The sequence below is a fragment of the Coturnix japonica genome, chromosome 3 (genome assembly GCF_054131305.1).
Source record: "Coturnix japonica strain WE chromosome 3, WE-NBRP24, whole genome shotgun sequence".
Lineage (NCBI taxonomy): Eukaryota > Metazoa > Chordata > Aves > Galliformes > Phasianidae > Coturnix > Coturnix japonica.
In genome coordinates, this window is record NC_140665.1 from 101,430,846 (window position 1) to 101,443,516 (window position 12,671).

At 51.6% G+C, this 12,671-nt stretch overlaps 1 protein-coding gene across 1 annotated transcript; it reads left to right on the forward strand.

The window, feature by feature from the left end:
- Nucleotides 1-1,261: 1,261 nt before the first annotated feature.
- On the forward strand, nt 1,262-10,041 carry MCM3 (minichromosome maintenance complex component 3). The gene is made up of 17 exons (XM_015859861.3): nt 1,262-1,471; nt 1,659-1,771; nt 2,362-2,570; nt 2,836-2,966; nt 3,460-3,698; nt 3,984-4,092; nt 4,694-4,847; nt 5,117-5,248; nt 5,764-5,972; nt 6,417-6,591; nt 7,045-7,171; nt 7,520-7,670; nt 7,911-8,051; nt 8,162-8,265; nt 8,503-8,585; nt 8,702-8,777; nt 9,013-10,041. The coding sequence occupies exons 1-17, from the start codon at nt 1,391-1,393 to the stop codon at nt 9,209-9,211; spliced, it is 2,433 nt and encodes an 810-aa protein (XP_015715347.2). The 5' UTR covers nt 1,262-1,390; the 3' UTR covers nt 9,212-10,041.
- Nucleotides 10,042-12,671: the final 2,630 nt, after the last annotated feature.

Here is a 12,671-nt window from a genome sequence, read left to right on the forward strand (position 1 = left end):
CAGCTCCAGCAGTGCTCACAGCCCATCCAGCCTGACCTTGGCTGTGTGCAGGGATGGGGCACCACCCCTGGGCTGCTGGTTGGTGACCCTACACATAGCATTGGGTTAAAACCAGATGGTGATTGCGGTCCTTTCCAACCCAGGCCATCCTATGGCTGGGTCCTGTGACTGAGGGCTGGGGTCACTCATGGTAAGTGGGATCCCATCCCTAATGGGTGCAGATCAGCAGTGCTTTGTATGCAGATGGGTGATAGCCAGGCTCGTAGCAGGGGAGAAAACCAGGAATAAAAGGAACCAGCTGTCACTGCCTTTAGTAACAACCAGAACTCACGATAACAGATGAGCAGACAGAAATAGCAACGCGAAACCTCCAGCCATCTATATTTGGGCTATTCAGACCTCCTTGGAAACACAGTATTATTCATTGCTTTATTTTGCTTTCGCATGACAGGAGAAGGGAGCAACTCAGCATCATGGAGGCACTGAGGGAGCTGAGCATCGGGTGCAGGACCATAGGAAGACACTGCAGCCCTTGCTCTACATGCATTCAGGTGTCTGATTCCTATTTAATGTTACCCCTGTAGGGTCCCCATAGGAAGAGCTGCCTCCATCCTCGGCCTTCCCCGACCTGTAGCAATGAATTATTCACTCGGCGTTCTCCGTGCCGAGGCTGTTGCTATAGGGCAGGCTCATGAATAACAACAGGCGCTTATTTTTAGCCCTAACTCTCGTTACCGTGCTGCTGCCCTTGGTTCACAGCCATATCTTCAGCGGGACGAACCCCGCAACGCCGCTATGGGCTGGGGCTCCCTTTGGATTTACACACAGCACTTCCTTCCCAGTTTATGGGATGGCATATATGGCCACCTACGTTCTCCTTGCTAAGATCCCCTTAGAAAAGACATCCGTTACCCCATAGGGAGTCTCCGCTTTGCTATCTGCAGCTACAAGGGGGGGGGGGGGGCAGGGGAGATGCTTGAACCTGGAACGGGGTGTTACCCCAGTGATAATAAGGAATCAGCAATAAATACACTAATTTAGATCCTCATCCCGCTGCTGACACCCAAAGCTCAGCCGGGACCCCAGACCCCAAACGCTCCATTCCCGCCCCCGCCCCGCCTCCTCCGCTCCCATTGGCTGCCGCTGCTGCGCGTCAACTCCCGCCACTTCCCCTTTGCCTCCCATTGGCTGACGCCCGGCGGCGCCGCCCAATGAGGAGCGGAACTCCCCCCGCCGTGGCGGGAAAGCGCTCGGTTTTGGCGCCAAAGAGAAGCGTGGAGGTTGCTGTGATCCGGGCCGGCGTTTGGGGTCTGCTGGGGATCTATAGGATCTATAGGACCCTTTAAAGAGCAACCCGGTCCTTGCCTGTTTACTACCCCCTCCCTGCAGCATGGCAGCCCCAGCGGACGGACTGGACGATGCGGAGCTGCGGGAAGCGCAGCGCGATTACCTGGATTTCCTGGACGATGAGGTGAGCAGAGGCGTGTATTGCGGGATGCAGCCTCCCCTTACAACCGGGGGTGGTCATCGCTTCCCCCCATCGCTTCCCTCCACACCCAACAGGAGCCATAGCGCTGGGGCTGCTTATTCCCCAGGGCGGAAATGGCTTTGCATGGCTCATGTGAAACTGAGGGTTGTGTTGTTACCTATGTGTGCAGGAAGATCAAGGAGTTTACCACGGCAAAGTGCGCGACATGATCAGCGACAACCAGTATCGCCTCCTGGTCAACATCAACGACCTGCGGAGGAGGAACGAGAAAAGAGCCAGCCGGTACGTGGGGAGGGGGGGGGGGGGCTGTTGTGCCAGCCAGCCCTTACGAGCTTGCAGCCCATTGATAGAGCAAATCCTGTTTGTTTGAATCCTTACAGGAAAATTCGGGTGTTTGCATGGTGTGAGGTGTCTCAGCTTTAGGGTTCTGGGGTCTTTTTGCAAGAGACTTGCAAATGGTTTAAGTACAAGTTGAGATGTGACAGCTGCGAGTTGGAGGTTTGGGTTGGATATTAGGAACAATCTCTTGTCATGAGGAGCAGTGATGCAGTGGCACAGCTGCCCAGGGAGGTGGTTATGGAGCACCCCCATGGATGGTGACCCCACCATGGGGATGTGGCACTGAAGGACACAGTGGGCACAGGGGGGTTGGGCTGGGTGACTGTAGAGGTGTTTCCAACCTTAACGATCCCCTGTGAGGTGTTTCAGATGTAATTGGGTTTGTTCACCTTCAGGCTCTTGGTTTCCATGAGCTGTGGGATTCTCAGTATTCTTTCAGAGCACACCGAGGCATCTGGAAGGGATTTCTTAGAGCTGCCAAACAAGGTTGCCAACAAGATGCAGCTCTCAGCCATCACCTCCCTCTATTGCAGGCTTTTGAGCAATGCCTTTGAGGAGCTCATCGCCTTCCAGCGTGCTCTGAAGGACTTTGTTGCCTCTGTTGATGCCACCTATGCCAAGCAGTACGAAGACTTTTACATTGGGCTGGAGGGCAGCTTTGGTTCCAAGCACGTCTCACCACGAACGCTGACCGCCTGCTTCCTGAGCTGCATCGTTTGTGTGGAGGGCATCGTGACAAAGTGTGAGCCTGGGGGCAGGTTGGGGTGCTGGGTGGTGTGAGGAGCAGAGGGTCGGGGTGTTTGGTACAGCAGGAGTCCTCCAGAACCAATGGGAGGACAAGTGGAGTGATGGTAACAGTGGACTTGAATGTTGGGAGCTGCACAGTCCTTGGCACTCTGGTTATCAGCACTTTTTTCCTGTGCATATAGTGGATATCTTTTTGGAGTTTCATGGTGACAAACAAGTGGGACTTTTCTGCCCCTAACTCTTCTTTCTTCCAAACCCAGGCTCTCTGATTCGTCCCAAGGTTGTCCGGAGCGTCCATTATTGCCCAGCTACCAAGAAGACTATTGAGCGCCGATACACAGACTTGACATCCCTGGATGCTTTCCCTTCCAGCTCTGTTTACCCTACAAAGGTGAGGTGAAGCGGCCTCATATGGGGAATATCTGCATGTTCCTCTGGGGAGAATATGCTGGCTCAGCAGGCAACATGATCAGCTGGTGGTTGGCATGCTTGTATGTGGCAAGGGAATTGAAACTAGATTGTCTTTAGGGTTTCTTCCAATGCAAACCATTCTAGCATCCCATGGTTGCTGTCTGGAGGGTATGTGGACCATTGTGTGCAGGGATTGCCCTGTGCTTGGGAATGGAGGAAGCTTGACCTAAGCTATGTCTGTTGAACATGCATTCTTTTGCATGGCCTGCCTGCATTGGGAGCAGTGCTTGGAGGGTTCTAATGTGGCAGTGCTTAATGCTGGCAGCATTAGATCAGGGGGAGCTGTATTGCTGGTGAACTGCAGGATCTGGTAGTCCTGGTAAAGCAGCCCTTTGCAGTGCTCATGTGTGTGTTGGGTGATGCTCTCTTCCCAGTGCTGCTAATCTCTTTATTGCTGTGCCTTCTTCCTTAAGGATGAGGAGAATAACCCCCTGGAGACAGAGTTTGGCCTCTCAGTCTACAAGGACCATCAGACCATCTCCATCCAGGAGATGCCTGAGAAGGCACCAGCAGGGCAGCTGCCACGCTCGGTGGATGTCATTCTTGATGATGATCTGGTGGACAAAGTGAAGCCTGGAGATCGCATTCAAGTGGTTGGGACTTATCGTTGCCTGCCGGGAAAGAAAGGAGGTTACACATCAGGGACGTTCAGGTGAGCCTTCTGTTGGCCTGAAGGACAACATCAGCCCTGCCACTCCTTTTTAGCAGGGTCCCATCCCTCTAAGATGAAACATAGGGCAGGTTGGATGGGGCTGTGAGCAACCTGGTCTCAAGGGAGGTGCCCCTGCATATAGCAGGAGGTTGAAACTGGGTGATCTTAAAGATCCCTTCCAACACAAACTGTTCTATGGTTCTATGAAACTTCTGCTGTTGTTATGATGACCCTGAAAGCTCTTTGAGCTTCACAAACATCATTGCAGCTGTGTCGCTTTTCCAGGACTATCCTCATTGCCTGCCATATTAAGCAGATGAGCAAAGATGCTCGGCCTCTTTACTCTGCGACTGACGTGGCCAAGATCAAGAGGTTCAGTAAGAATCGCTCCAAGGTATTTATGTAGGTCTTATTTCTAAGCTCGCCTTCCATGATTTTCCACTTGCTTTCCCTGCATTTTCTACGTAGCTTTTTGTCAATTTCTATGATATATGTATATATATTTATACAAATGCATTACATGTAGCTGTAGCAGAGTTTCTGATGGCTCTGCTCTGTTGTGCTGTTGAAATGGAGCTCTGTCTGGGCTGTGTGTGCCCTGACTGCTCGCTGGTTGTTAGAGAAGCTCCTCTGCAACGTTCTACTTTTCCTCCTCAAACCTAAGAACGGAATTAGATGACAGCCTGGATTTCTGAAAGGAAACAAAGCAAAATGCCAGTTCTTTTGGTTGGGGGAGGGAATGGGGGCCTGCCCCCCAGCCTGGTCCTGTGTTCAGATCTTTGTTCTTGTGGGGGTTGCTGCTTCCAGTGCTTGCGAGGTGGTCTAGGACTTCAGAGCCCCCATGGAAAGAATATTCCAACAGTATTCTCCCATCTAAATAACCTCTGTCAGTGTAGTTCTGTGATAGGAATAAGTTCCTTTTCTGGTGCTGTAATGGGCTTGTGAACTTGTTCTTCGGTCCACTTACAGGCTGTGCTTTGCCTCTTCTGCCTTAGGATATCTTTAACCAGCTGGCGAGGTCCCTGGCACCCAGCATCCACGGGCACGAGTTCATCAAGAAGGCCATTCTGTGCATGCTGCTCGGAGGGGTGGAGAAGGTCCTGGAGAATGGGAGCCGCATCCGAGGAGACATCAACATCTTGCTGATAGGTGTGGAGAGGCAGAGCAGAGGCAGCTGAGGCTGATGCTGTGGGAGTGAGATGAGGCTGTTCAAACAGAACTTCCCATGATCCATGTCACCTCTTCTCCTGTCACTATATGTATCTTAAAACCCTGGCTCCATCTTCTCCCCATCAGGATGATGGAGAACGTGATCCACTCACCTTCTGCTCTGAAGAATGAACGACCCAATTCTTTGTCACGTGTATTCATTTCCCTGCTGACACGGTGTTTGCTAAACATATTCTTCTCTCTTCCAGGTGACCCTTCTGTTGCCAAATCCCAGCTGCTGCGCTATGTGCTGAGCACTGCTCCCCGTGCTATTGGCACTACTGGCAGGGGCTCCTCTGGTGTTGGTCTGACTGCTGCTGTCACCACTGACCAAGAAACTGGTAAGGAATGTTCTGGTTCCCAGTGGGAGCTGGTGGAGGGATGGTAGTTAATCCTTGGGATGGACTCTGCAAGGTCCAGGCCTGTTTGTCCTTCTTGTAGAGGCAATTACAATTACATGTCATTTCTTCTTCAGTGTTCTCCTGCCATTACATTGGGTGGGAGATCATAGAATCATAGAATGAATCACAGAATGGCCTGGGTTGCAAAGGCCCACAGTGCTCATCCAGTTCCAACCCCCTGCTGTGTGCAGGGTCACCAACCAGCAGCCCAGGCTGCCCAGAGCCACATCCAGCCTGGCCTTGAATGCCTGCAGGGATGGGGCATCCACAGCCTCCTTGGGCAACCTGTTCCAGTGCATCACCACCCTCTGGGTGAAAAACTTCCTCCTAAAGTGGATGTCCCTGAGGCTGATGATCCTCCTCACAGGGATGCTGCTGCAGTGGAATGAGACAGTAGGAGACACCCAGCGCTGCAGAACAACACTGACCTTCTTTTCTCTGCCCTCCCATCCCAGGTGAACGGCATCTGGAAGCAGGGGCCATGGTGTTGGCTGACAGGGGTGTGGTGTGCATCGATGAGTTTGACAAGATGTCTGACATTGACCGCACGGCCATCCACGAGGTGATGGAGCAGGGCCGTGTCACCATCGCCAAGGCTGGCATCCACGCTCGCCTCAACTCTCGCTGCAGCGTCCTGGCAGCTGCCAACCCCGTCTATGGCCGGGTGAGTGCTGGTTTCTGCTGCTTCCCCCCATATGGGGGCTGCTAGGAGCTGTCCTTGATGAAGATAAAATCCAAATGATCTCCCAGACTTGCTTCTTAGTGGAACTGAGGTGCTGAAAGACTTGGTTTGCTTGGCTACTGCTGCTCCTCATGGGTATCGTGGAGGTTGTGGGGGCCCTGTCCACATGGCCTTGAACACCCCCAAGGATGGGGCATAAAATAAGATAAAATTGCATACTTGCAAATGAGAGCTACGCTTATCTTCCTGAGTGGAGTAAAGAGGCTTTACTCCTTGAGCAGGCTGTGTTTGGCATGGTGTCTTTGATGTTCAGCTGTCTGTGCATCTACCTTGAAGGCCTGGCTTGAGAGGGTCTTTCCACCCTCCCTAGCAGACAGCAGTGACCCATGAGATTCTCTTGTAATCCCCTTCTTCAACCTCTTGTAGTATGACCAGTACAAGACTCCCATGGAGAACATTGGCCTGCAGGACTCCTTGCTCTCCCGCTTTGACCTGCTCTTCATCATGCTGGACCAGATGGATGCTGAGCAGGACAGGGAGATCTCAGATCACGTCCTGCGAATGCACCGCTACCGCAACCCCAATGAGCAGGATGGGGATGGTGAGCTGTTCTTGCTGTATATAAAGCCTAGGAGTTACAGGTTTTCTTTGGCTGTTGTTGCTTCCCTTTCCCTTCAAGCAAGGGTAAAGTCCTTGGCCTGGACCCTATGGCAGGTGGGGTTGAAACAAGGTGATCATTATGGTCCTTTTTAACCGAGGCCATTCTGTGATTCTGTAATTCCCTTGTCCTCACTGCTGAGCTGTGACCTTGAAGCAGTGTCCATCTTTCCTCTGTAGCTGGTGCCCATCTGTCCTGGGTAGCTGTGGTTGAGGTGATGGGGTAGTAGATGGGGGTGGGCTTCTTGCACGGTGACACTGTGACACAACCCCAGGCTTCCAGGTTGTCGCTTGTTAGCAGCTGTTTGGGTTCAGTTGTCCGTGGCTTTGCTGAGTGCTGCCAGTAGGTGGCTGTGAGAAGCTAAAATCCTGTTCTTGGCAACCCTTCCCTCTCCAGCCATGCCCCTGGGCAGCGCCGTGGAGATGCTGGCTACGGATGACCCTGATTTCGCACAGGAGGAGGAACAGGAGCTCCAAGTGTATGAGAAACACGATGACCTTCTGCATGGGCCCAACCGACGCAAGTGAGTCTCCTGTCCTTGTGCCGTGAAGCTCTCCGGGGGTTTTGATGGTGATGAGCTGATGTTAAAATACTCTTGGTTTGGTTGGAGCAGCAGGGTGTTGGCTCATTTCTGGGGACAGTGATGCTGTAGATTGTCCAGCAAGGTGTGTGGGTGGGATGCAAAGGGGGCCTGCTTTGGATACGCTGTTCTCAAATGCCAGGCAGATGGGAGAACATCTTGAGCACAGCTCTGCATTGTAACTGGATGCTCCTAAGAATAGCACTCTCCCTGGGTGCAGCCTGTACGTGCCCTCTGCTTATCCCCTTGATGTTCCCATCAAGAACATGGGCATGTGTGCATCCCCTGCAGGGAGAAGATCGTCAGCATGGAGTTCATGAGGAAGTACATCCACGTGGCAAAAATGATCAAGCCTGTCTTGACCCAGGAGTCAGCAGATTACATAGCAGAGGAGTACTCACGCCTGCGCAGCCAGAACCAGATGAACTCAGACATTGCCAGGGTGAGCTCCCTCTTCCCTCTGATCACACCAGGAAGGAAACTGAGGCACATGCTTCTCTTTCACATTACAGGTGTTTTCCTCCCTCAGTCACAGAGTGGTTGAGGTTGGAAGGGGAGCTGTGGATATGAGCTCTCAGTGTTACAAACAAGGGTGAACCAGATGCTGGTGTTAATGCTACAGTGGGGGTCCAGCATGGTCTCGTGAGCTCCAGTGTCTCACCACCATCTTTCTGCCCTCCAGACTTCCCCTGTCACAGCCCGTACCCTGGAGACACTGATCCGCCTCTCCACGGCCCATGCTAAGGCCAGGATGAACAAGACAATTGATCTGCAGGATGCGGAGGCAGCTTTGGAGCTGGTGCAGTTTGCCTACTTCAAAAAGGTGGGAGAAAGGTCCCATTCAACCCCCTGCTATGTGCAGGGTTGCCAGGCATCAGACCAGGCTGCCCAGAGCCACATCCAGCCTGGCCTTAAATGCAATGTCTTATGCAGGTGCTGGAAAAGGAGAAGAAGCGCAAAAAGCAGGCGGAGGATGACTCAGAGACCGAGAAGGAGGAGGAGGAGACGCAGCCTCAGAAGGAGGGCAGGAAGCAAAGGTAGTCATGGCAGGCCTTGGGGAGATAGCTGTGTTAAATCCTGTGGGTCTTTTGGGTGACACTTGTAATACTGGAGCCTCTGGGAAAAGCTCCCAAATTTCAGGGTTTGTGGATGAGGTCTAAGTTTACCCACAAGCTACAGCTGCCCTGTCTTGTCCTGGCCAGATGCTTCCAGAAGCCCTGGGGGTGTCTCCTGAGGTCTGTCCTTTGAGGCTGACCTCCTCTTCTCCCACTCAGGAGGAAGAAGGCACGCACAGAGGGTGAGGAGGAGTCCTACGACCCCTATGACTTCAGTGATGCCGAGCAGGAGATGCCAGAGGGTGAGTCAGGGCTTTCAGTGGCATCACTCACCTCATCCAAAGAGTCCACTTGCTTTTGCATGTGCTCTCTGGCTATTTGAGGAAACAGGCTGAAGCAACTTTTCTTCCTCTTCCAGTCCAGGCACACACTCCCAAGACACCTGAAGCCTCGGCCACTGGTGAAGCAAAGAAGCCGGAGTTGGCTGACCCACGGTGAGTCAGGGCTGGAGAAGCAGCAGGAGGATGTTTGTCCTCACCTGGGTCTGTGTGGGGGCTGCTTGGACTCAGGCTGTGTTTCCAATAATGACTGCAGCCAGCAGGAGGTGCTGGAGATGGATGCAGATAGGGGCATAGATGGAGCTGGTGGGTTGGCTGAGATGTCCTTAGCTAAGAAGGGAGAGGGAAAGGTCTTGAGCTTGGCCTCTAATGGAGGTGACTTCTCATACAGGTTGAAAGCATTCAAGGCTGCCTTGCTGGAAGTCTTCAAGTCTTCTCATGCTCAATCCGTGGGCCTGAAGACTGTGATGGAGTCCATCAACCGCGACAACCCTGAGCCCTTCTCGACTGCCGAAGTAAAGGTGGCACTGGCCCACATGCAAGATGACAACCAGATCATGGTGTCTGATGACATAATCTTCCTAATCTGAGCCTCCAGGAGGAAGAACCCAATTTCTCATGGGACTTTCAGTCTGTAAACTCTTTGTTATCACCTCTCTCCTGAATGCTTCGTCTGGCTGAGCTGAGCTTTGGGAAGCACTTTACTGGCTGTGCATTGCTGGCACCAAGGGAGCCAGGAAAAGTGGAAGCTCTTTCACTTGCCACCTCTGAACTGGAGTATTTGGGAAGAAGTTTGGTTCTGCCAAAAGGAAGAATTTGGTTCTGCAAGTAGCCAAAAGGAAGAATTTATATGCAAGTTACTGTTATGCTTAATGTGTTTTTAGCTTTGACCTGGGTTATGTGCTAGCTCAGGTTGGTTTTACTCAAAGCTGGTTGGTTTTCATACAGCAGGGCTCCCAATGGCAGGCTTTTGCCCATGTAAATCTTTTTCTCCCCATATGGGTGCTTCCCAGGCTGGGAGGAGTCTCTTCCCCTCCCAGCTTTTCTTACTGTTTAATTAAAACAAAAACATGGGTTTAAGCATTCAATAGCAGTGCTAGTAAGAAGCAAATGTAGGGAGGATAAAAAGGAGGAGATGGGGGAAGTTGGTGTTGTTTTCCTAGACACCAACATGCTCCCAGGGCCTGGAAGGGTTTTCAAAGCAAGCTGAAATCACGGGTTAACCTGCAGCCAGAGCTGGTGAAGTCTTGGGATGTTAAAATTCCATTATTTTATGGGTTTTTATTTTGGTGAATTTGAGTTTAAGCTTTGGAGAAGGCCCTGAGCAGCACAGGCTCTTTCCGTTGTCCTTGTGCCACTCAAGTACCCTTATTTGTGTCAGTGACACCATCAATATTATCTTACGTAATAAAATGCGTCTTTTTTTGATACCATTTGATACTGTTGCTCCTGTGACTTAGTGCTGACTTGGACCTAAGCTGTTCCTGCTTAGCATATGCATGCCCTGTCTCTGGAGGTGTTCAAGGCCAGGTTGGATGGGCAGCCCGTATTTCCCATCCTTACTGCTGGTTCTCTGCTAATAGTGCATCCCCCATTGTAAGTCACCAGGGGGAGCTCCGAGGTAGAGAAATCGCTTCATTGGACTCTCCCACAGCCTAAAGGGGAAACTCGAGTCAAGGTCTTGGCTCTAACCAACATTCAACATGGGGGAAGATACTGAGGACTGTCAGATGAGCACTGCTTCAGGTAGAGGTGCTGCTATGCTGGGGCTGAGCAAGAGGTGGCAGGTGCATGAAGCTCATTTTCATGACCCCTTTCAGCCCAGTTTCCTACAGTACATAGGAAACAGTGCACAGGGTGCAAAAGTCCACCACGTTCCTGTAACCCTCTTGTCTCATCACCTGTACTTTGGCAATGTGATGTCATTCCAAGATGCCACGTGTTATCTTTGGGGTCTGACTTACAGAAGACCTACAAGGCATCAGTGTGTGTTTGTAGGCAGAGTGACCTACATTATCTAAGAGCCTGAATGTGAGTTGAGAGGGTTGCAGGGCTTTCCCCAGGGTGGCCCTTGATGATGTGCTGATTGGAACTTCTCTCTGGGGGAGAGAAACAGGCTACCAGGCAGATTGTGTCATCAGGACCACGAACAGCACCTGACCTTCTTAGAGTAGTTCTGCTAAATAGGTGAAAGGATCACTTTCAGCTTCCCTTAAATGGGGACTATGCGATATGTAGAGGAGCATCATGCTTCTAACACGATTCAGGATCACAGGTAACAGTAATGAGGTCTTGGGGCCAGCGAGTCCGACTTGAACAACCAGCACACCTGGTCTCACCCACTGCCTATAGCCTCTTCTTGAGCTTTGGACCGAACACTTTTCCTGCTCTCATCCACAATGGATAAGATGAGTGAGGGTGGGAGACTCAGTGCTGGTCCTGGTCCATGCTTTGGGGTTTGTAACCCAGTGCAGAATGTGGGTTTCCTAGCATCAGGCAGCTCATGTGTGATGTCAGCAGGGCTGTATCCTGCCCCACAGACACAAATGCAGTGTTGGGTCATAGAATCCTTGGAGTTGGAAGGGACATCTGAAGGCAATTTAGTCATTGCGTGCAATGAACAGGGACACCACAGCTACATCAGTTTGCCCAGGGCCTGGTCCAGCCCGGCCTTGGAAATCTCCGTGGATGGGGCATCAACCGCATTACCAAGTCATGCAACCAGGTACTGCTCTGATGTCTTATTTATTGTGCCTTAATGTTTCGAGCCCCCACTTGGCTTCTGACAGGGTTACTGCTGCTAGAAATGTTTGTTGGCTGAAGGAATGGGTGAGCGCCCAAGCAGCAGCACCACTGAATCCCTGCCTCTCACTCAACCCACAGCCCTGGCCAAAGTGTGAAGCCAAGATGAGTGTGTAACATGAAAGTGAGGCTGACCATCACTTGCAGAAGGCGAAGGTTCTGCTGCTCCCTGCGAGGCTCTGATGACACAATGCTGTGGCTGCTGCCGTGTTGGAGCAGGATGTTGTCTAATGGCCCCATTCTGAGGTTTTTGCTGCCAGCATCTGCGGCACGCTTGGCCAACCACGTTTCCTCTCAAAATTGGCTCTTTCCAGTTCAGATCTGTAGGCTGTGGTCAGCAGTTTGGTCATACAATGTCAGCAAACCCAACCAGGGCAAGCATGGGTGTGTAGCATCAGCTTTGAAAGCAGGAGGTAGGTGACTTATGGTGTGGCACGTAGCAAAGGGGAAAACCTGGGGTTGCCAGAAAGGCAGGAGCGTGAGTTGGAGGTGCTTGTGCTCCAGCCGCCCTGCAGTGCTCAGTTCTGAGATATTCAGTGCTGGGATCTACATGTAGATGATACCATTTCAGTCCCAAGGAGGAATGGTTTTAAACTGAGACGGGAAGTTTAGGTTGGATCTGAGGATGAAGTTTTTAACCCAGAGGATGGCGACGCACTGGCACAGGTTGCCCAAGGAGGCTGTGGATGCCCCATCCCTGCAGGCATTCAAGGCCGGGCTGGATGTGGCTCTGGGCAGCCTGGGCTGCTGGTTGGTGACCCTGCACACAGCAGGGGGTTGGAACCAGATGGTCATTGTGGTCCTTTTCAACCCAGGCCATTCTATGATTCTAAGATCCAAATGCGCTCTATAAACAACCAATTTGCATGGCTGAAGCCCCACCAATGCCAGTAAAACCTTCACCAAAGTGTGTAATTAATCCTACTGTGCAAACTCTTATTTTTTTTAAGCATATATCAAGTGTAGAAAATCTATTGGACGTGCAATGAAACGAATCTCTGATTTCCGAGTCTCCATCCCTATCCCTGCCCCAAGCCCTTAAAACACAGGAACAAATAGGAGGTTTTTGGTGGTAGTGGTTTTGAGGTCATTTCTTTCCTCCTTTGTAGCGATCCATGTTAAGTGACCTTTTTTTGACCCAAATTTCTTTGAGCTTCAGCTGAAGGTAACTTCAGTCATAGGAAATTTCTGATCAAGGAAGGAATGCTCGCTGAAGGTGTAAGCTGCTGAAGGCAGGAGATGTGAGTG

Bases quoted from the DNA above. Each gene is read 5' to 3' on its own strand.
- MCM3 (XM_015859861.3), top strand. From the start codon at position 1,391: ATGGCAGCCCCAGCGGACGGACTGGACGATGCGGAGCTGCGGGAAGCG. The intron at 1,472-1,658 runs GTGAGCAGAGGC...CTATGTGTGCAG, and splicing joins TGGATTTCCTGGACGATGAG to GAAGATCAAGGAGTTTACCA. The intron at 5,973-6,416 runs GTGAGTGCTGGT...AACCTCTTGTAG, and splicing joins CCAACCCCGTCTATGGCCGG to TATGACCAGTACAAGACTCC.